Raw genomic sequence first — 21,469 nt, forward strand, 5'->3', positions numbered from 1 at the left:
CGCACAAACCAGAATAAAACATACCGATAATCGCGCGATTGTTCTGTGCGTTGGGAGAAACACGATCGAACGCGCACTAAAATTTAACTTGCTTAATAGTTATCTCTCTCGCACAAAGCAATCCCAAACATTCCGAAGATCGCGCGATCGTTCAGTGCGATGGGAGAAACTGGATTATTTATAAAAACGTCTATCCGTAACAAAGTAAAGAGAGGAGATAATCCCTTCATTATATCTGGCCCATCTGCCAGATAAATTAAAGGATTTATAAGGGGCAATTAACATTTCGAAAACTACTTCTGTATATTCTGGAAGGCTTCCTTAGCCGTAGGCTTACAAAATTCTTGACAGGTACTCGGAAATTATTCATAATAAATCACAGGTGGTGAAAGATATTTCATGATAATCATGATTATTTGCGGTATTATTAATAAAAACGACTAAAATTATCAAAATTTTATTGGAGTGACAAAATTGTGTCGAAAACGTGATAAAATCGGGTCTAAAACGTTAAAAAATCTGGGGTAGACAAAACCTTAATGGTTTTATTCAGCAGCGCAACCGACATTTTTTGATTAGATGAAGTTAACATTTATTTCGAGATTCCGCGTAATTCCGTTTAATTTCGTTAAAACTTAGTTTTGGCTAGCGAGATTTTTGGAATTCAACAAAACGAAACGAAATAGAAAAATCCGATTTCGCCATTAAACAAATTCCGCGAAATTCAGCGGAATTTCGTTTCGAATCACCTGAAACGAAAATTTTCGAAATACCGGATATCCTTAATATAATGATTCTGAATAAGCTTTTCTTTTTTCAATTCGCAGGTTTCCGATCTTCTGAACATAAATGAAGAGATTCAGCAACACCATCAGCAACAGCACCATCAGCAGCAGCAGCAACAACATCAGCCACGTGTTCACCACAACGGAAAACCGATCGACGTGGAGCAGAACATAGAAGTAAAACCAGAACCCGAATAGATTTTCTGATGTTACTCTTATTATGTATGATATAATAGAATGAGAATGTGTGAAAATTTTGATATTGATGGCTTTGTCTCTTTCATTTGTGCAATTTTATGTTCGTGGTTTTCTGAAAGTGTCTCATTTTTTTCTAATGATTACTTAACATTCATCATAAATCACAATTCATCGATCGTACATATTGTTAATAGGTTCTATTTCTATTCGTGGCATGCAATTTTACCGATTACTCAAAACGACTGCTTCCGTTCAAAATTATAGACTTATTAAGGATAGGAATTTTATTTACTGTTTTTAGTTTTACGAAAATAAAGTCAAATAATAAATATTCTGCATAAAAGCGATAATTTTGGGCTTTTGTCTGTTTGTTTCTAACAAGTTGAACTGTCTTGCTCGCAAGTATCATTTGCTAACCCCCGGTCTTTTGTGCGTTTTTCAGGATCGCATGAACAATCTGAATCGCATCAAGACGGAGATACAAGCTAACATTCAGATACAGAACCTGTTTGGTCTAGCGAGTCCGATGGGCATAAATTCGTCGGCGTTCCATCATCACCAACATCAGCAGCAGCAGCAGCAACAACAACAGCAGCACGCTCAAAATCATCAGCAGATAGCCCCAATGTCCCCTATAAAGCTGGTGTGCAGTTTCTGCTACAACGTGTACAAGACGCCGCAAACGTTATCGAGGCACATTGAAAAGTTTCACAGCTAATTTGTGTGAAATGTTCCACGTGTAGAAGCATGTGACATGCTTTCTTTTATTCAGAGTGGATCGCAACATTTTTGGAAGACTCGGGGGCTTGTTGCAATAGAAACATACTGGTGTTGCACGACAAGTGCTATGATACACGACTTTACAACACAAGAGCAGCTCAATAATTTAGCTGGTACAAAAGATTTATTATTGCGAACTTCTCACCGCAATGGACTCCACACTCCCTAAAAAATGCGCACTTATCATAAGTGCGGGATCCTTCGTTCTCAAGGATGGTGGCCTGGTTTACTTTGATGCATTTGTTTCGATAATTATTTATGTTGGACTTATACAAATTGATTCGTATTTATTGGTATCTCATGCCATAAAAAGATTTAGAGTGACGATTGATCATTTTGCTAGCGAGAGCGCACTAAAGCGACCATTTGCCACAGTGCGTGTCTGCTCATATATGAGAAACGAGCTTCATCTTTTATTCTTCATAGGCTCTATTTCACATTTCCGACATTTGGAATAATAGCACTGATGGGCAACTTTTAATGGGACTGAAGATTGTGCTTTCGCTAATTTCTATACAATTTACAATATTAAATATACAAAAAGCAATATTAAAAGAATTTTCGAAATATAAACTTCCCGTAGAGCAACTACTTCACAGGCTTTAAAATATTTTTTTTTTGCTTTTGTATTAGTAATTTTTTAAGCATTTTAGTTGAAATAAATATTTTATATTCTTCAAAAATCATCCGACAAACAAAAACCTTGAGAACCCTATGATAGCATACTTTTACTAATGAGTTATTGAGCTATTTTTCATTGTTTGTCACTGTTTTTTGTTAACTATCGATCAATACACGTTGTATTAACCGCATTCGGAAGACATTGTTTTCCGAAAATTACTTTCAATTCATTCTAATGTCAATTACATAGCACAGTGCACACTACCCTCATTAACAGAAAATCGCAATTTTACATAAATAAGTACAGAGTCCCAAAAATGTTGCGATTGTTAGATGTAAGACAACACAAAGATAGTACAAAATTTGTATTCTTAAAGCTATGTCTCCCCAGGGTGGCAAGAAATCGCGCAAGCCTCCCCAGTGAGAACATACCTTTGCGAACCCTCAAAATGCAAATCACAATGAATCGGTTTGAAATCAGTTCAGCTCAGAGGCGATTCAACGGAAATAGAATCTTGTGTCAACGCCTTCGAGCGTTGCCGTGTCGTTTAGCGAAATCGCATGGTCTATTATGAAAGTAAAAGAAAAAAAAAACGAATAGAATAAAAGACGGATCGCAAATTCATAAATGTTTCTTAGGTATTTACTATATATTTATTTGGCGAACAATTCGAAACGGAAGTAAATTAAATAAAGAAGGATGGATGTGTTTAGGATACGAGTAACGGGCATGTGACGAAATCAAAAAACGAAAACTTTTCCAGTCAACTGTTTCGGATAAGATTTATCGATGACTATTTTTGTATTTATAAACTATGTTATTCTATTAAGGCAATTATTGTGAATCTGAGATGAGAAATAAAACAAAAGCGATTGTCTAGTCGGATTTATTTCACAACTTATATTTCAAATTGAGAACATTGTCCCTATAGTTGCTTGTCCAGTTAGTTAAACATTCCTGGTACCTTGTCCCGAGAGTTTGGCCTATTTGTATTAAAAATCACATGTGTTTTACGTTCCTAAATTAGAGCTCATAAGATAGAGATTATAGCATGACCTCAGATCTTCAATTAGAGTCTTTGGAATATCCAGTCCGATGAAGCTGTGCTTATCCTGCAGGGAAGAGAAAACTCTCCATGTGCAGATATCTTTCAAGCTTCGCAGTGGGTAATGTATTCGAACTTCGATCCGATTCAGCTTTCCGTTGCCGTCGATGTTGGTGTACCATGGTTCCGGGTAGTAGACTGGTTTACCGTTGACTAGCATTCGCTCACCGGTCAACTTGTCGATGAATACCCACGGATGGGTAACGTAAGTATTCACGGGTACTTGGGCTGCTGGCGCCAAGGCTGAGTAGTGGATGAACTTTGACGAATAGTTCACCCAGTAGATGTCCACGGTCCGCTCGGTGTAGTTTTTGAAAAGTACAAACGAACGTATCTCCGCGTGCTCGGACTTCAGGTTGGGGTCACCCTCCATTGTGAGGCGAAAGTGTTATCACGTTTAAGCTAGATTGTTAACATTTCCATGCTGAACGATCTGCGAATTTCTAAAATAAATAAAGATGTTAAATTGGATAATAGTTTTATTTCATTTTGTGCTGTTTGGTGTTAATATGTAAAGTTTCTACGGATGTCGCACCTACACGGGAACAATATCAAAAGTTTCCCTGTATTAATGAGACGAAAACTTTCCAACGGCAATCATCCAAGTAAATTATAAAATTAGCAAGGTTAGAGTTGAACCGAGCCCTTCAGCCTGATGAAGATTGCCGGATAAGAGTGTGATGAAACAATCATTTCCACTGATTGAGTCAATAAGGACTGTTCAGTCTATTAAAATATCAGTTCGATTAAACAATTAAAATATCAGTTCAAACATTAGATAGGGTAACTGTCCTTTTTTGGACCCCTAGAGGAGCATCCCAATATATGCTTATATCTATTGAAATGCAGGTTTGATATGGGCGGAAATGACACCATTGCAAAGATGAAAGTCTTATTTATAAAATAGAAATTTGAAATGAGCTTCAGTTATTGATAAATCAGTGAAATTTGGCATTTTCTGAAATGAAAATATTCTTCGTTTTGGACAGAGCAACATATTTTGGACCCCCAAATGTACACATTTTGGACACCCCCAATTTAATCTCTTCAAAGTCGAACTTCTAATTTACCCTAGTAAATTGAGTCGAAGCCAAGTCTTATCTATCGATTGGCTTGCATCAATGAGAAGATTCCTGCGTTTTAAATTCACAATTTCGACAACAACTTATTGTGTACGTTCTTAACAAACTAATTTCCTCGAAATTTCATCTAAATATCGCTTTTTCGCGCGAGAAACCAGTGAAATAGATGCTGAACAATGTTAATTTCCTGAAGCCAATAATCAACAGCGGCATTGTTTTTAGTTCAGAAATCAGAAAAATGTCGCCAGGAGGGTCCAAAATGTGTAGGGGTCCAAATCAAGTTGGTTACCCTATGTGCCTTCAAATTTATACGGAGTAGCTGAACTTCGGAGGACCTTGAAGCTTGTCTGTTTTTGTCATGAGTCATAAAGAATTATTGCCCAAGGTGGTCGCTTTCGAGGTCGCTTTATACTGTACTAGTGACAAGTGATTTCGAAAAATTTGGGAATTATAAAGTCGACTAAACTGTACAGTTCCTGGTAAATTTGTCTTTGTTTTGAGGGATTTTTTCATGAAGGATTTTTTTTTATGAAGACAGCCACCTACACCATGTTTTTAATACACTGAAAATAATGTACATGCTTATTTAATGTTCCTTGACACGTAGAATTAGCGTGATTTATTGCTCGTCAATATTACTAATGATCCACGTTAATTTCACGCTTTTTTCTCATGCGAATCTAACACGTTTTATTGGTTTTAGTTTTGACTAGCGATCCACGTTAAAATCATTAGCAATTTAATTAAATCGACATCACTGTTCAATCCTGATCAATTTAACGTGTTTTGAACATCATTTTCTATAAGTTTATTCAGGGTTCGTAATGCTCACTCAATCTCAGGAGCACATGATTTTCCCTCACGAAAGTTTTCGGGGAGAAATCGCTTTTCGGGAAAGAAAAACAGCCTGGAGAGTGATAACAATTTTTCGCTCACTTCGATTGCCGCTAATCGTTGGTTTGCTCTTTTTCTTTCATATTCGAGTCTTTTCGTGGCATCATAAATGCAAATTGTAGTAGCTTTTGTGGAACAAATAACTTAATGCTTTCATACAGTTAGCGTGGTGGTGTGGCTAGAGTGAGCGCATCCCCACAGCTATTATTGTTACTATTCTGGGTTCGAATCCCGGCGCGGCCATACAATTTTGTAATTGTTCTGCGATAATTCTCGCGAAAAGTGAGTGAGAGGTAAAAGTAATGAAACGAAAAAGGATTTTCATCTAATAGGCAAGATTTTCGTTTATCTTCCAATGCTAATTCTAGAGAAAATACTGATGGGTGAAAGATGATCCTCAACATAAACAACGAAACAGGATTTTCCATTGGCCCGAAAAACGCTTGCTTTGGTCTCATTGAAATGAAAAGTCGAAACCCTGTTTATTATACTAAACTCCTTTGTGAAGTGGGACTGGAAAACTGTGTTGTTCTGTCAAACAGCGTCAGATTATATGTTGAAAGTTCCAAATTCGTGGTTTTATTCGCAGGAATGGCGACTCAAAATATATTTACTGTGAAGGTAACTATAAATTCATATTTTTCCTGAATATTTACTTATAAAGCACGATTTAATTTACAGGTACAGGGAATTGTATATAAAATGCCAGCTTATCGGATATACCGCAGCACTGATGGGCAATTCTTGAGATTCAGCATAAAGTAACAACTTTATATAAACCAAAATGGTTCATTAGTGTATCTTGTGAATTTATAAAATTTATCACTCAGCAATATATAATATATGGTTAAACTAGAAAATCCCTCAAATTGTTTCTATTAATTTTCGTACATTGTCTACAGTTTATATTTCGCAAAAAAACCCCACGGTCTTTCCCATAAAAGCAATCCACGAAGTTTTAACGTGTTTTTTTTCATTCTATCCTCTATGTTCTTCTTCTTCTTCTTATTGGCATTACATACCCACACTGGGACAGAGCCGCCTCGCAGCTTAGTGTTCATTACGCACCACAATGGTCGGAACCCGTGATTTGATGAACTTAATTGTTTTGTGCCCAAACGGCTGATGTGATCTAAATAGTGTCTTCAGAGAAAAAAATCACAAAAATATTGCTCATATTTGAGTGAATTTTTTTTCAATAGTACCTACTATTGAAAAAGTTGAAAATCTAACTTTTTTCACGAACGTGATAAAAAAAGTTTCTTCGGCAAAGTTGTAGATCTAGCAAAAATATGACATTTTGCTTTAAAAACTTTTTTCCTACGATGAATACTTTTAGAGCTATAAGCGTTTTTTTATGGAAACTCCCTTAAATATAGTATTTTTAGTATAACTTTTTTCTAAAGAAAACTCAGATTTGTGATGTTCTACAAAAATGTGAGCACTAAAAAACTACGTGTTTTGATAAATATAAAACTTTGCTACGACAACTATATCAAAAGTTATGAAACTTTTAAAGTCAATTTCACACTGATTTCAATTGCGTATAGGGGAGAAGGTGGCAAACCGAATCACAATGTCAAGTACTCTTCTGAAAGTTCAGACTTCATACTATAAAGTAGTGAAAGTTTCGTGAGTGCCAATTCATAAACGAAGAATTGGCGTAATTCAAAAGTATGAAGTTTTCTTTAGAAAAATACACTGATTTTCAAAAAGATGCGTATAGGGGAGAGGGTGGCACACCGGGACACAATATTAGGCACATTTTAGAAAGTTTTCATCCTACAGTTTATAGGTGTGAAGGTTTGGTGAGTGCCAATTTACACATAAATAACTTTTTTTTTATCACGTTCGTGAAAAAAGTAAGATTTCCAACTTTTTCAATAGTAGATACTATTGAAAATTAAAATCCACTCAAAAGTGGGCAATATTTTTGCGATTATTTTCTCTGAAGACACTACATACTTAGATCATATCAGCCGTTTGGGCACAAAACAATCAAGTTCATCAAATCACGGCTTCCGACCATTATTGTGCGCACTTCCACAGTTATTAACTGCGAGGTTTCTAAGCCAAGTTACCATTTTTGCATTCGTATATCATGAGGGGGCCCTCCTTAGCCGTGCGGTAAGACGCGCGGCTACAAAGCAAGACCATGCTGAGGGTGGCTGGGTTCGATTCCCGGTGCCGGTCTAGGCAATTTTCGGATTGAAAATTGTCTCGACTTCCCTGGGCATAAAAAGTATCATCGTGTTAGCCTCATGATATACGAATGCAAAAATGGTAACTTGGCTTAGAAACCTCGCAGTTAATAACTGTGGAAGTGCTTAATGAACACTAAGCTGCGAGGCGGCTCTGTCCCAGTGTGGGGATGTAATGCCAATAAGAAGAAGAGGCTAACACGATGATACTTTTATGCCCAGGGAAGTCGAGACAATTTCCAATCCGAAAATTGCCTAGACCGGCACCGGGAATCGAACCCAGCCACCCTCAGCATGGTCTTGCTTTGTAGCCGCGCGTCTTACCGCACTATCCTCTATGTAGTTCAAATGAATCGAACATTTGGATATTTGACAGGTGGAACTGGAATTACACGTTAATGTGATATGTTTTTCAACTAGTGAAAATTCACGTGTGGAACTAGTGGCTCGGGCGTGTATAATGCTTTCAGTGTACCAGTATTGTCGTCGATTGTGGGAAAGTAGAATCTGATGCAGGTGAAGCAGGCGGTTTTTTTTACGTAACGTTGTTTTCAAACAAATGCTACTCAAGGCAGACTACTTTCCTATGGGCACACAATGTCGACAATAGCAAATATGCATTCCTTAACAAGTCCTTCGTCCTAGAATAGCTTCATTCGTTTTGTAAAAATCTCAATAACAGGAAAACTATGGCCGTATTGCATTTTCCTGCTTCATGTTTGTCAGTGTGGAAAGAGTTTGCTGCTTCGATAATCTAATATTTGAATAAATAATGAAAATTTAAATTAAATGAGTGCTTACCTTTAAAGCTCTTTTAATTGTTTTCTCCATAGTTCAGTGTAAATATCGTATTCCGTACAATACTTTTGTAATGTCGTCGTTTCAGACCATATTCCTTCAACACTGCAACACTTTCGGAACAGATTAAGCAAACCGGCTTTACTTTTTCAACGTAAAAACACGATGATTCGCCTCAACCCTTCGTTTTAGTCACTCGGGTAAATCAATGCAACCGTTTCAGAATACGTGAAACATATTTTTTGTTTCAAATTCATATAAAAGGAATTACTGGAACACATTCAAAGCAAAAGACTCAATAAACGGAGTTTTTTTTAAACCAGTAATTAGTAATAAATAATGTCGTCTAAGACGAATTTAGTACTTTCCATTCAATTCCACTGAGATTTGTTATCTTTGCAGATACGTATTTTGATCTCAAGTACGAGACATTGAAGACGACCTCGCAGTTGAGGTCGAAATACGTATCTGCAAAGATAACAAATCTTAGTGGAATTAAATGGAAAGTACTAAACTCGTCTTAAACGGTAGAATACATTCCACTAAAAAGAGCCTAAAATATTTTTTCCAATAAATAATGTAAAAGAAACTTTTCGAGCCACATAGAGAAGTTTATGGCCCAGTTATGAAGTATTTTCTGCCACGGCTCGCGGGCCACAATAAAATGAGCCGAGGGTCGTACGTTGGGCAGCCCTGCTCTTGTGTGTTTTCTTGTTTTATAATACACGAGAAATGCACCATCACTGCTAGGTGGATTATTCTGGGTTTTTATTATTTCATTTTATAACGCACGAGAAAGGCATCACCATTCCTTCTTCCTTCTTCCACTCGAAACTTACAATCTGTTTATCATTAAAAAATATATAATATTTAGGTGGAACAAAGTTGCATCAAAGTTTGGGAATATTAGATCTTCAACTGTGTATGACATTTTGATTATTATAATTAGATTGGAACATCACATAGTACTATACAAAACATTTTGATAGTTTTTTTGTTTATTGCCGAAGAATGTTGTATTGTTATTGAAGGGTTTTGTTAATTTTAGCTGTTCTGATATGCATATTTCACAGTTCTTTTATATCAATTTAGAAACAATTTTAAGTATTGAAATATTTTTGTCGACTAAGGACTAATACTAATACTGAATTTTTTACCATAACATCAAACAGTATAAGCTAAATTTTAAATTCCCAAACTGAAACAGCATTGGGCATTGTTAAGGGTAGGTATAATAACGTAGCGGTTCGTATCGAATGTTGAATAATAATCACTATACATACTTGTTAGCCCGTAATTAACAGTTTTATCACGAGTTCAATAACTCCGGTAAAGCACTGATTTATCAAGTTTCATCGAATTTTTACATATTTACTAAAACAAACACAAATACACTTTGAAAAAGCCAAGGTTTACAGCCAAACAAATGCAATGTTTTGTACAGCGATTCCTATCTGCAAATAAAAACAAACTTGCATATAGATATAGTGAACAGATGACTGGTGCAGCACATCAGTCGGGTATAAAATCACGTAGTCAATGTGCAACATTTTATTGACGCACGCCTGTCACGCGACAAGCGACTGAAACATTTCAGATGGTATTGCACGGAACAAGCCTAATTCGCTTTGACGCAGCCGCGCTGTTGCCATCTAGCGGCGACGGACGTGTGCGTGAAATCACTGTTTTTCAACATGGTGAAGTATAGGAAGTATATTTTAAAATGCTTTTAAAATGTTGTTAACAGTGATATGTTGAAAACTTTTTAATACGTAGGATTAGAATTTTGAAAAACTACATGTTAGGCTCCTTATCTACACATGTTTTTTTAATCAAAATAATTCAACTTTCGTGTTACATATATGAAGGTAAATTAAATTTGTAACCCGAAAAGGTGGACAATTTTAGGCTAAAATGTGTTTAACGCTTTAATAAGCATTTAATTTACTTCCATATAGGTAACACGAAAGTTGAATTATTTTGATTAAAAGCATGTGTAGATAAGGAGCCTAATATGTAGTTTTTCAAAATTTAATCCTACGTATTAAAAAGTTTTCAACATATCACTGTTGACAACATTTTAAAAGCATTTTAAAATATACTTCCTATACTTCACCATGTTGAAAAACAGTGATTTCACGCACACGTCCGTCGCCGCTAGATGGCAACAGCGCGGCTGCGTCAAAGCGAATTGTAATACACGCGACGCGGGTTCTGGACATCGTTAAATGCCGCCACACCTCGGAGATCTTGTTCGTGCGATTTTAACTTTAATCAAACATGTAACTTTAACCTTTAATGTAATTTTAACTCTAATCAATCAATGCGCCCATTTGGGAGTATTTGATTCTGGGACTACTTTGGTCAAGATATGCTGAATACAGAGAATATTAGGGTAGTAAACACAATTTAAACACGCTAGTAAAATGTATTGAGAAAATTTCTTTAGAGAGGTCAAAGCTGAACAAATATGAGCAATAAATGGTATAGCACTGGAAAATGTATATACGGTGCAAGTGTTTGTTTGTCATATAGACTTCCAAAAGATTCTTCTTCTTTTAAAATTGTTTTAAATAACTTACAATAAGCAACACACAGTGAAAATCGTTAGTTGTTTTCAGTATTACATATTTCATTATGAAAAAGGACCAATAAAGGTACCGAAATCATTTTAATCCATTGAAATAGCGCGAATAATGGTACCGAAACGTTGGATCAAAATTAATATAGACAAATCTAAGTAAAAATAAGAAGAAGACACATGACGGTGTTAAGTTTGGCAGATTCTACAGCACAGCATAGGAAGAAAATATTAAAATGTTTATAATAAATTCTAGACAAAATGTAAATAAAATCTGATTGATGTATGTTACGGAAAAAGTTCCGAACTGTGTGATAGATACATTTTTAGAAAATATACAAAAAAATGAAAAGCTTCCAAATATGTACTTCAGATGAATGTACCGTATCGACCGTATCGTACATCAATCGGATTTGAATTACAATTTGTTTAGAATATTTTATAAGCATTTTGAAATTATCTTCCTTTGCTGTCAAAGTTAACACCGTCATGTGTCTTTTTTTTATTTTTTGGTGGATTCGTCTGTAGCGTTTTAGCTGGTCATCAGACTGGAACCTCTACTATTACATGATAACTTCGTAAAACAATAAATTAAGACAAAATTTTCAAAACGACTTATCTGCTTTTGTAAGCAAAGATTCGATCGATGATTTGACGAATCTGATACCACTCCCACGCAAACAAACACTACCAATAGGTAGGTGAAGGTTTCGACTATTTGATGATGGCGTTGGTTTATGTCGAAGTGCTATCAGATTCGTGAAATCGACGTTTGAATCTTTGTTTACAAAAGCAGATAAGTCGTTTTGAAAATTTTGTCTTGAAATGCTCATTATGGATGAAATTTATCCGTTTAAGGTGAAGGTGGGTTGAGTACCAAAACAAAGCTTTGAAAGTATTGGTACAATACAAACTGTTATATACTGTAATAGTATTGGTGTCGTATTTATGACAAAACAAAGAATATTAGTAGGGTGGTTCAAAAAACGACCCAGATCCACCCCGCTCAATCGATTCCGTCCCACGCTCCGAGTGTCCTCCAAAAGCCGGTTTGAACAAAAACTGATTGAGCACAAGCCGGTTAAATTTTGTATGAAAGCCAGTATGAGAAACTAAACTTTTCATTACACTGGCTACAGCGCTTCCCCTCCAAACGCTGGCGAAAAGAGAGCCCACATAGCTGAAAGCAATATTCCAGAGACTTCACTGAACGCACCTTAGGAAAGATCCATTGAAATAGCATTTTATGCTCCGCTCACCCCCATGTCACACTTTTTGTATGAAGTATCTGCTCCTGGTGCGATAGATATCACAGAAAAAATCTCTCTATTTTGTTGAATTACACAATTACACAAACACAATGTCAGCGGCACGGAAACGCCAAATTTGACAGAAAATATATGGGCTAACTGTCAAATTTGCCGTTTCCCTTTCTGTTCCGCCGACATTGTATTCATCATACTAAAGATTTGCAACATCGTTTAAAATCGACTCCCAGCTATTGGAACGTCCATTCAATATGCATTGTCTAAGGAGTTAAAGCTCTCGAATTTCATCAAGTCATATGGTCTTCCCCTCGCCAGCGCCCAATCACGGAGTGCCATAATCAGAATAATGTAAAATTCAACCTCGCCATATCAACTGCCATACAAACCTGAAACGACATGTGCACGGTAAGCTCCTATTCAAACAGAACGAAACCAGCGAACGACACCCAAAATATTAAACATAATCGACTGAGCGGAGCAAAATAAGTTTTGAACCACACTGTTCATCAGTTTGCTGCTATCGGTACCGGTGTTTACATTTGCTCCGCGATCAGTTTTTAATCGTTTTCTTCGGGCAAAAGTTGCAGTTTATATTAAGTTTTTGCGTCAAACATGTGACTTAATCCAAAAAGTGAATTTACAATGTTATGAAAACTCATATGTGAATATGTACGTTATGTGGAAGATATTGATTTGGAAAATGTATTGGAGGTAACCACTTTCCCTTCGATGGGACTCGAACCCATGACCCTACAGTACGCTAGACTGGTGCTTTAACCAACTAAGCTACGAAGGACCTCCGTCGGCCTTCGCAACCTAGTGGCTACTGAACGAGCTCGAGATTCCCAAATTGGACGCATAGTCAAATCACTCGCAATCCATTTATCAAGCCAATACTTCCACATGTGTATTGTACACGTCCACATTAGAGGAGCGTTAGTATTTAGAATGCCTGGCGGCTATACACATTCTTCATCAGCAACGGTACTGATCAAGTGAGGTTGTGTAAGCTATTTGCCAGTCGGTCGTCAAGCTCAGACCTAGAGATGTCGTAAAATCCCTATTAATCGATTAGTTACTAATCGATTACTCTTGATTCTTGTCGATTATTGAATCGATTAATCATTGTATAGTAATCGATTCAAAATTAATCGATTATCACAACAATGAATCGATTAATCGAAATAATCAAATAATTTGCGACATCCTTATGATGTCGTAAAATTCTGATTAATCGATTAGTAACTAATCGATTACTCACGATTCATCTCGATTATTGAATCGATTATTTGTGGGTAATAATCGATTCGAAATTAATCGATTATCACAACGATGAATCGATTAATCGAAGTAATCGATTAATTTGCGACATCTCTACTCAGACCCGACCGCATTGCGTAGGCAAGAGCACGCAACTCAAGTTCAGTTCAATCAAAGGTAATTGCCTATTTCCGGGGATTAAACCACCCGACTTGGACGTAAATTTACAATGTTATGAAAACTTATATGTGAATATGTACGTTATTGAACCAAAAAGTGAAGTTTAATTTGCATTCCATCAACATTTCGGGCTGCTCATGTGCGGAGAAGTGTGTAAAATATTGTTTTTTTCTATGTCCTTTGAGAAGAAGTGGAGTGCAGTTATAAACCCACCAAATCGTGGTCGGCTGTTAAATTGGCACGAAACTGCTGGTTTATGCTATATTTCGAGCCCAAATGCATGAGACTCTTTGAAGAAACATGTTAATTATCACGGGAAGTACATAAATATACTGTGAACAGGTTAGTAATCTGAATATTAAACTTTTGTGCGATGCTGTTCGATGCATTCGAATGTTGTTGGGAGAGGAGTGCGGGAGGTGTGGGGCTGACCCGTGGAAGGTCCGGTGCCATATTGACTGCCATCGTGGTACTCTTCCAACTATGTCCTTAACGATAATTCAACGATTCAATCTACGGACAAATGGGCTCAAATCCTATTCACGGTTGCGTATGAGGAGCTAGTGGAAGATAGAAGTGGGTTACGCCGGTCACTAACCGGGTGACTAGCTACTGTTCCTATTAAAGCAGTTGACTATGAATTACTTACACTAATATAATCTTATCTAATCAGTCCGATTTTTGCATTTTCAAAATTTGCGTTGGCTGGTTGATGGAATAATATTTCAATCCCGTAATGCAAACAGCAATATTTTTAAAACCCGCCGAAGAAAAACCGTGTTACTGCACTCAACGAGGCGAACTTTCCGAACTTTCTCCCCGACGAGAGATTCCAATCCGTCACAGTTGCAACCGCACAAGCGACTGGCAGCAGCAGCTGCGTCCGCTCAAACTTCAGCACCGAGGATGCTCTAGCTAATGGCCCCACTCCCTCCTTCTGGATTCCGTCGGCAGCCGCTTCTGTTGGCAAAACTCAAGCCAAAGCCAACAATGGATCATCGACCGCCCTGCGAAAGGACATCGTTAAGCTTAGACGGAGACAACGCATCAAGCCTGGAGCAACATTTGCGACAATCAAAACGGTGCCATCTGGAGCAATGACATGGAGGAAGGGCACTACACGATTTTGAGCACGGATTCCCCTACTCGGCTGAGTCAGTCCGAAGTACATGCAACGATAGACCTGTAGTTACATAACCAACATGAACGGTCACATCTTGCCACCGGTCGTCTACCAGAAGCTCAGCTCGGATCACTATCCGTTGGTGGCGGAAGTGGCTCCTTAGTCATGGCGTAACTACCATCTAGTCGGCTGAAGCCGCACGCTCGCCAAGTCGTTTTGCACCTGGTCTGCCCACCTTGCTCGCTGTGCTCCACGCCGTCTCGTACCTACCGGATCGGAAGTGAACACCATCTTTGCAGGGTTGCTGTCAGGCATTCTTGCAACAACTCCTGTCCATCGTACCCTTCCGGCTTTACCTAACTTCTGGATACTGAGTTCGCCGTAGAGCTGGGCGAGATCGTGGTTCATTCTTTGCCGCCACACCCGTCTCTCGAATACTCCGAGAGCTTGCAAGTCCTCCTCGAGCATTGTCCATGTTTCGTGTCCGTAGAGGACAACCGTTCTTATCAGCGTCTTGTACATAACACATTTGGTGCGGTGGCGAATCTTTTTTGACCGCAGTTTCTTCTGGAGCCCGTAGTAGGCCCGACTTTCACAGATGATGCGCCCAGGCAGGCCCTGTCGCGCTCGGTTCCGCCCACAAGCATGTGCTTTGTCTTCGATGCATTCACCACCAGTCCAACTTTTTTTGCTTCACGTTTCAGGCGGGTGTACAGTTCTGCCACCTTTGCAAATGTTCAGCCGACAATGTCCATGTCATCCGTGCAACAAATAAATTGACTGGATTTGTTGTAAATCGAACCCCGGCTGTTACACCCGGCTCTTGTAACCTTTTCCAAGTTTACAACACAAAATCCACAGGATTGATGTTAATGTTGCTTAATAAAATAAACATTGTCGTTAAATGTAAATTTATTGCAAGAAGATGTTTAGTATTATATAAATTTATTATTTTTCGCAATCGAATAATAAAAACGAGAATTTAAAGTAAAATTTTGACCACCTATTGAGAACGCAAGAGCCCGCTGTGAATGGATATTGCAGGAGCACGACGGCTGAACACCTCGATCAGAAGTTGCCCGAGAGAAGCAGCCGAAGTGAGCTACCGGAGAGCTATAAAGGTGCCGAGAACGAACGGAATGGGAGTCTTATTACGTGGATAGTGCAAAGTATAGCGGGCAAGTGACGATCGGTTCAAGAAAAACTTCGACAGTGAACAGTACTTTTAAGAAAGCGAAGATCTTCAAAGAGAAAGTGATACAATTATCGTGAACCCCGATCCCGCTACCATATAAAACGATCCCAGCTAGACAACCGACTTGAATGTCTCCACACTAGTCATTGCCACCACCGATCGAAACCATTGGCCGAGCTTCAAATTCCGTCGAATGCTACTGATTTTCGAGGCCTTTCTGACTTGCCCACATACGCCACGAGAGTCCACGAGGCAAATCCAGGTTCGCGTGAGTAACACACGTGTCCACGCCATTACTGCTGAACCCGCGCTATTCAAAGGCCCACGAACTACCATTCTCCGTCGGTAACCTGCTCCACAAGATGTTTGATCACGTACCGGTAATTTCATGACTAACTTGTCATTCAGCAATACAGTGGTTGTTAAACAATTGGAACAATAGACATAAGTTAACAATTAACTGAATATTGATTAATTTGAAGACAAATCGAACCCCTTTTCTATCTCTACATTTCTTGCATGCATCCTTCTTGTGAATTGTAATAATTATTCAGAGCTCTACGCGGTCTATACTGTCGTATGCTACCTTGAAATCAATGAACAGATGAGTAGTCATTTCCTCCGCTGCCTTGACTTTCACTGCCTGTACTCTCAGCGCCATTTAAATGTTCCTAGTAGTGCTGCTTCCACCTTTCGATCACTACACGTTCGTCCGTCAAGATGGTCCCATCCTTATCCCTGCACATTTCGGCTCGCGGCACGAAGCCTTTGCGGGATGCGTTGAGCTTCTGATAGAACTAGCGTGTTTTTTGAGAACGGCACAGCTGTTCCATCTCCTCGCACTCCGCTTCTTCCAGGCGGCGGTTCTTCTCCTAGAAAAGGCGGGTCTGCTGTCTCCGCTTCCGTCTATAACGTCCGTCCGTTTCCTCCAGAATCTGTCTGCACTCTTCGTCGAACCAATCGTTCCGTCGACTTCGACCCATATACCCGACGTTGTTCTCCGCTGCGTCGTTAATGGCTGCTTTAACTGAATTCCAGCAGTCCTCAAGAGGGGCCCTATCGAGCTCACCCTCTTCCGGCAACGCTGCCTCGAGATGCTGCGCGTATGCAGTGGCGACATCAGGTTGCTTCAGTCGCTCTAGGTCGTACCGCGGCGGTCGTCGGTACCGAACATTGTTGATGACGAATAGTTTTGGGCGTAGTTTAACCACGATATGCCCTGACGTCGATAATATCGGAAAAGTGCCGTCCATCAATCAGAACGTCGATTTATGATTCTGTCTGCAGTGGCTATTCCCCGGTGTACCGATATGGGAGGCTGTGTTGGAAGTAGATGTTGCGAATGACTATATTCTAGGAGGCGTGGAAATCAATTAGTCGTAGGCCGTTTTCGTTCGTCAGCCGGTGAGCGCTGAACTTTCCAATAGTCGGTCTAAACTCCTCCTCTTGGCCAACCTGAGCGTTCAAATCTCCTAAGATCACCTGTCATAAGACGAGTTTAAACAATCCCATTGAATTCCACCACTTAATTGTATCCTGACAGATACGTATTTCGACCTCAACAGTAAGGCCGTCTTCAGTGTCTTGTACTTGACTCGACTCGAGTCGAGTCAAGTACAAGACACTGAAGACGGCCTTACTGTTGAGGTCGAAATACGTATCTGTCAGGATACAATTAAGTGGTGGAATTCAATGGGATTGTTTAAACTCGTCTTATGACAGGTGAAAACATTCCACTAAAAAGCTCAAAATAATTTTCTCCTATGATGATTTTGACGTCGTGGCTTGGGCAGCTGTCGTACTCACGTTCCAGCTGCGCGTAGAATGCGTCCTTATCATCATCAGTGCTTCCGGAGTGTGGGCTATGGACGTTGATTATGCTGAAGTTGAAGAACCGGCCTTTGATCCTCAACCTGCACATTATTTCGTTGATCGGCCACCACCCGATCACGCGCCTGTTCCCAGCTCGTGTGTGTTGCCGCAGCTCTGGTAGATGGTATGATTACCTCTAAACGTTCGCACTATTGACCCCTTCCAACAAACCTCCTGTATCGCTAAGATGCCGAATCCACGGTCCTTGAGCACATCGGCGAGTATGCATGTGCTCCCGATGAAGTTGAAAGATTTGCAGTTCCACGAACCGAGTTTCCAATCGATAGTCCCTTTTCGTCGCAGTGGTCTTCGCCGAGGGTCCGGTCCGTACTCTCTTGTTGATTATTCGCTGCGTAAGTTTTTTTTTGGCTGGCTTGCAGGGCCTGACACCAACCCCCCTAAATTTACGGAAGACCATGGTGTACAGTTTCACTTAGAGTCCCTCGCTGGCACTCGGACGATGATCAGTCGCTTCTAACATGGAGCAAAGACGCTGTTGTGAGCCGATCCTGACATGGACAACAGACGCTCAGTAAGATTTGCACCTTCGGAGAGGTGTAACCGTTTGGTTACAAATACAGTAGACGTTCGATAACTGCAAGTCATTTAACTGCCATGCTTTTTAACTGCAATTCGATAGTTGCAACAGTTTTGCAGTTATCGGACCGCTAAACTTCAAACTGATGATAAGAAAATTATTTTGAGCTTTTTAGTGGAACGTCTTCACTTGTCCTAAGACGAGTTTATACCATCCCATTGAATTCCACCACTTAATTGTATCTTGACAGATACGTATTTCGACCTCAACAGTAAGGCCGTCTTCAGTGTCTCGTACTTGACTCGACTTCGGTCGAAATACGTATCTGTCAAGATACAATTAAGTGGTGGAATTCAATGGGATGGTATAAACTCGTCTTAGGACAAGTTCAAACTGATGTCAGAATCAATGACAGCTGCATTGCACTGCACATTTAGATGCACTTTTATTGCATCTGACGTCGATTGACAACCGTTTGACGTCTAGAATGCGTTGCAGTTATCGAACGGCATTCGTTAACTGAAAAGTAAACATTTTGCAGTTATCGAACGGCTACTGTAGTAGATTTTTGTTTAGGTTTATTGTTGTTTGTATCGGAACCTTCACGTTTCTCGTGTAAAAACAGTAGAGCTACCACAGAAGCGTTTGGGTTGTACCGCTGTCTATACATGGAGATGCTACCAAATATCCAACATGGCATCATGATTTTGCAAACGTTGGATGAAAAATGCAAATTAGCGGGAAAATTATTAAGGGAATTCTTTTAAAAGAATTGCCATTGCCAAATTTCGGCCTCTTTAATATCAGGCGTCCGTGTACTGTAGACGTGCTTTAAGTGCAGTGAGAACAACTTGTCCTTTAGGAACTCTTAACTTTTTCTGCCTTTTATTTGACACTTTCCGTTCAGCACACGGGTCGGCCCGCGAAGCCTTTGGTTTCCGTGCCTAATCGTAAAAGACCGTGGATCCTCAAAGGAAGACCTTTATCTCTGGCCGTAGGCCCTAATCGCAAAGGAGATTTCCTCTCTTGGCCGTCCAAGGTGGCTAAGCCATGGCCGGCCGATCGCGCCTACGAGGGAAGACGCCTGCCCGCCATCGTCCAGCAACGCCCGCTGGTCCCGTCGGACGACGATCGTCCGCATAGCCGCTCGCCTCGCTATTCCAGCGAGATTTCTGGCCGCACAGCTGGCAGGAGTCGCTGTGTCGGCCATTCTGCTCCCGGTACCAACAGCAGCAGCGGTATGTACCGATACGAACGTTTAAAATAGGTCACACTTTATAAATTAACACAAATTTATTACACAGAACAACACGCACATGCCACAGTTAGAAATCAAATAAATTATACAAGAAAAGTGAAATTTCCCGGTGTTAGTTTTTGTTTACTGCGAAAAACCCTTGATCACCCAGTAGATACCCGACCCTGGAATTGCCGGAGAGTCTCTTGCATCTTGGTCTGGCGTAGGTACTGATTGTTGACGATTCAGGAAACAGTTCAAGACAAAATTTTCAAAACGACTTATCTGCTTTTGTAAACAAAGATTCAAATGACGATTTGACGAATCTGATAGCTCTCCCACGCAAACCAACACCATGAACAGGTAGCGGAATCCTTCACCTACCTATTGGGGCTGTCCACAAACAACGTAGACCGAAATTTCACATTTTCAAACCCCCGCTCCCCCCTAGTAGACTTCCGTAGACTTTTCCGAAACCCCTCCCCCACCCCCTTGAAGTCTACGTATACTTTTCCAAATTTTACAAAATATCATATGTGATTGGACAATCGAAATCGAAATCAAATTTAATCCTCTGTCCACAGCTCCTGAAACCAAATCTCAAAGTCAATTAATTTGATTTCTGTTGAATTCTACTCCTCCTAGAGGTGTGCACCACACCTGCCGGCATATTCGCATCGGCGCGCCACTGCTTAAAATCTGTCACGCATCTGAACTATTATTCTCCACGCCGGTTCAAATATGTAAAAAAACGAAGAATTTTCGGATTTCTAAAAATTTCGAGTTGAAATTCCGAGAATGTCAAGTCTCCATTCCAATAAGTTTTTCTTGGAAATTTTCGTAGAAAACTGATAATCTTTAAAGCTTCCCGGTTATATTTCAAAGAACTTTCCGTGAAAATTCCGATTGTTTTCTTGAAAATTCCAGGCAATATCCCATTGAATAATCATCCTTTTAAATCCCAAGAATTTCCTTCTAAATTCCAAAACTATTCCCGTTAAAATTCCGAGTAAATTTTCGTGAAAGTTTAGAATTATTTCCCGAGGTAATTTTAAGTTTAAATGGACATTCCGAAATATTTCCCGTGAAATTTTAGAATGTTTTCCTACGTTCTTGTAGATTTAGAACAAGTTCCTGAGGAAATTAAAAAAAACCCAATGGACATTCCAAAGACTTTTCCAAATAATTTGCGGTGGAAATTATAGAGAATTTTCAGTTATTATTTTGGTGAATATCTCATAGAAATTTCGAATAATTTTTCATGAAAATACAAAGGCTTTCTTACGAGAATTGCAAATATTGTTTTTACGGAAACTCAAAGAGCTTTTGATGGGACATTCAAATAATTTCTCGTGGAAATTTTCAATAGTTTCTTTAGAAATTTTTCATCGATTATTCCAAAGAATTCGTAGTACTTCCGAAGAAATTTCCATTAAATATACGAAGAATTTCCATGGACATTTCGAAGAATTTCGCTTAGCTATCCTCGCGAAAATTCCGAAGAATTTCCAAAATTAAGAAAAAATTACCGGGGACTGCCCAGAAAATCTCCAGTGAATGGTTTCTCGCGGAAATTTCGATTAATTCCCCGTTAAAGTGCGACATAATTGTTCGTGAAAATTCCAAAGAATCACTTGTAGTTTCTAAAGGAAAAAACAAAATATGTTCTAGTAGAATCTGCAATGAACTCCAAGTGGATATTTCGAAATTTTTACGAAAGTTTTTATAGAATACTTCGGAGAATTTTCCT

The 21,469-nt window shown here is 39.1% G+C and overlaps 2 protein-coding genes across 8 annotated transcripts in view; one reads left to right on the forward strand and one right to left on the reverse strand.

Annotated features, from left to right (window-relative positions):
• LOC134221267 (zinc finger protein 252) overlaps positions 1–3,270 on the forward strand; it is a 157,280-nt gene extending 154,010 nt beyond the window's left edge. For all 7 annotated transcript variants that reach the window (XM_062700456.1, XM_062700462.1, XM_062700463.1 and 4 more), the window contains 2 exons: positions 828–962; positions 1,426–3,270. In XM_062700456.1, coding sequence (XP_062556440.1) covers positions 828–962; positions 1,426–1,701 — 411 coding nt within the window. In that variant the 3' untranslated portion in view covers positions 1,702–3,270. The remainder of the gene's footprint in view (positions 1–827; positions 963–1,425) is intronic.
• Positions 3,258–9,950, reverse strand: LOC134221271 (protein Vhl). The gene is made up of 2 exons (XM_062700468.1): positions 9,749–9,950; positions 3,258–3,933 (listed from the first exon to the last, which is right to left on the reverse strand). Exon 2 carries the CDS (start codon positions 3,861–3,863, stop codon positions 3,396–3,398), a length of 468 nt encoding a protein of 155 aa, XP_062556452.1. The 5' UTR covers positions 3,864–3,933; positions 9,749–9,950; the 3' UTR covers positions 3,258–3,395.
• Between the last annotated feature and the right edge of the window lie 11,519 nt (positions 9,951–21,469).

Source organism: Armigeres subalbatus, chromosome 3 (assembly GCF_024139115.2).
Source record: "Armigeres subalbatus isolate Guangzhou_Male chromosome 3, GZ_Asu_2, whole genome shotgun sequence".
In the NCBI taxonomy this organism is placed as follows: domain Eukaryota; kingdom Metazoa; phylum Arthropoda; class Insecta; order Diptera; family Culicidae; genus Armigeres; species Armigeres subalbatus.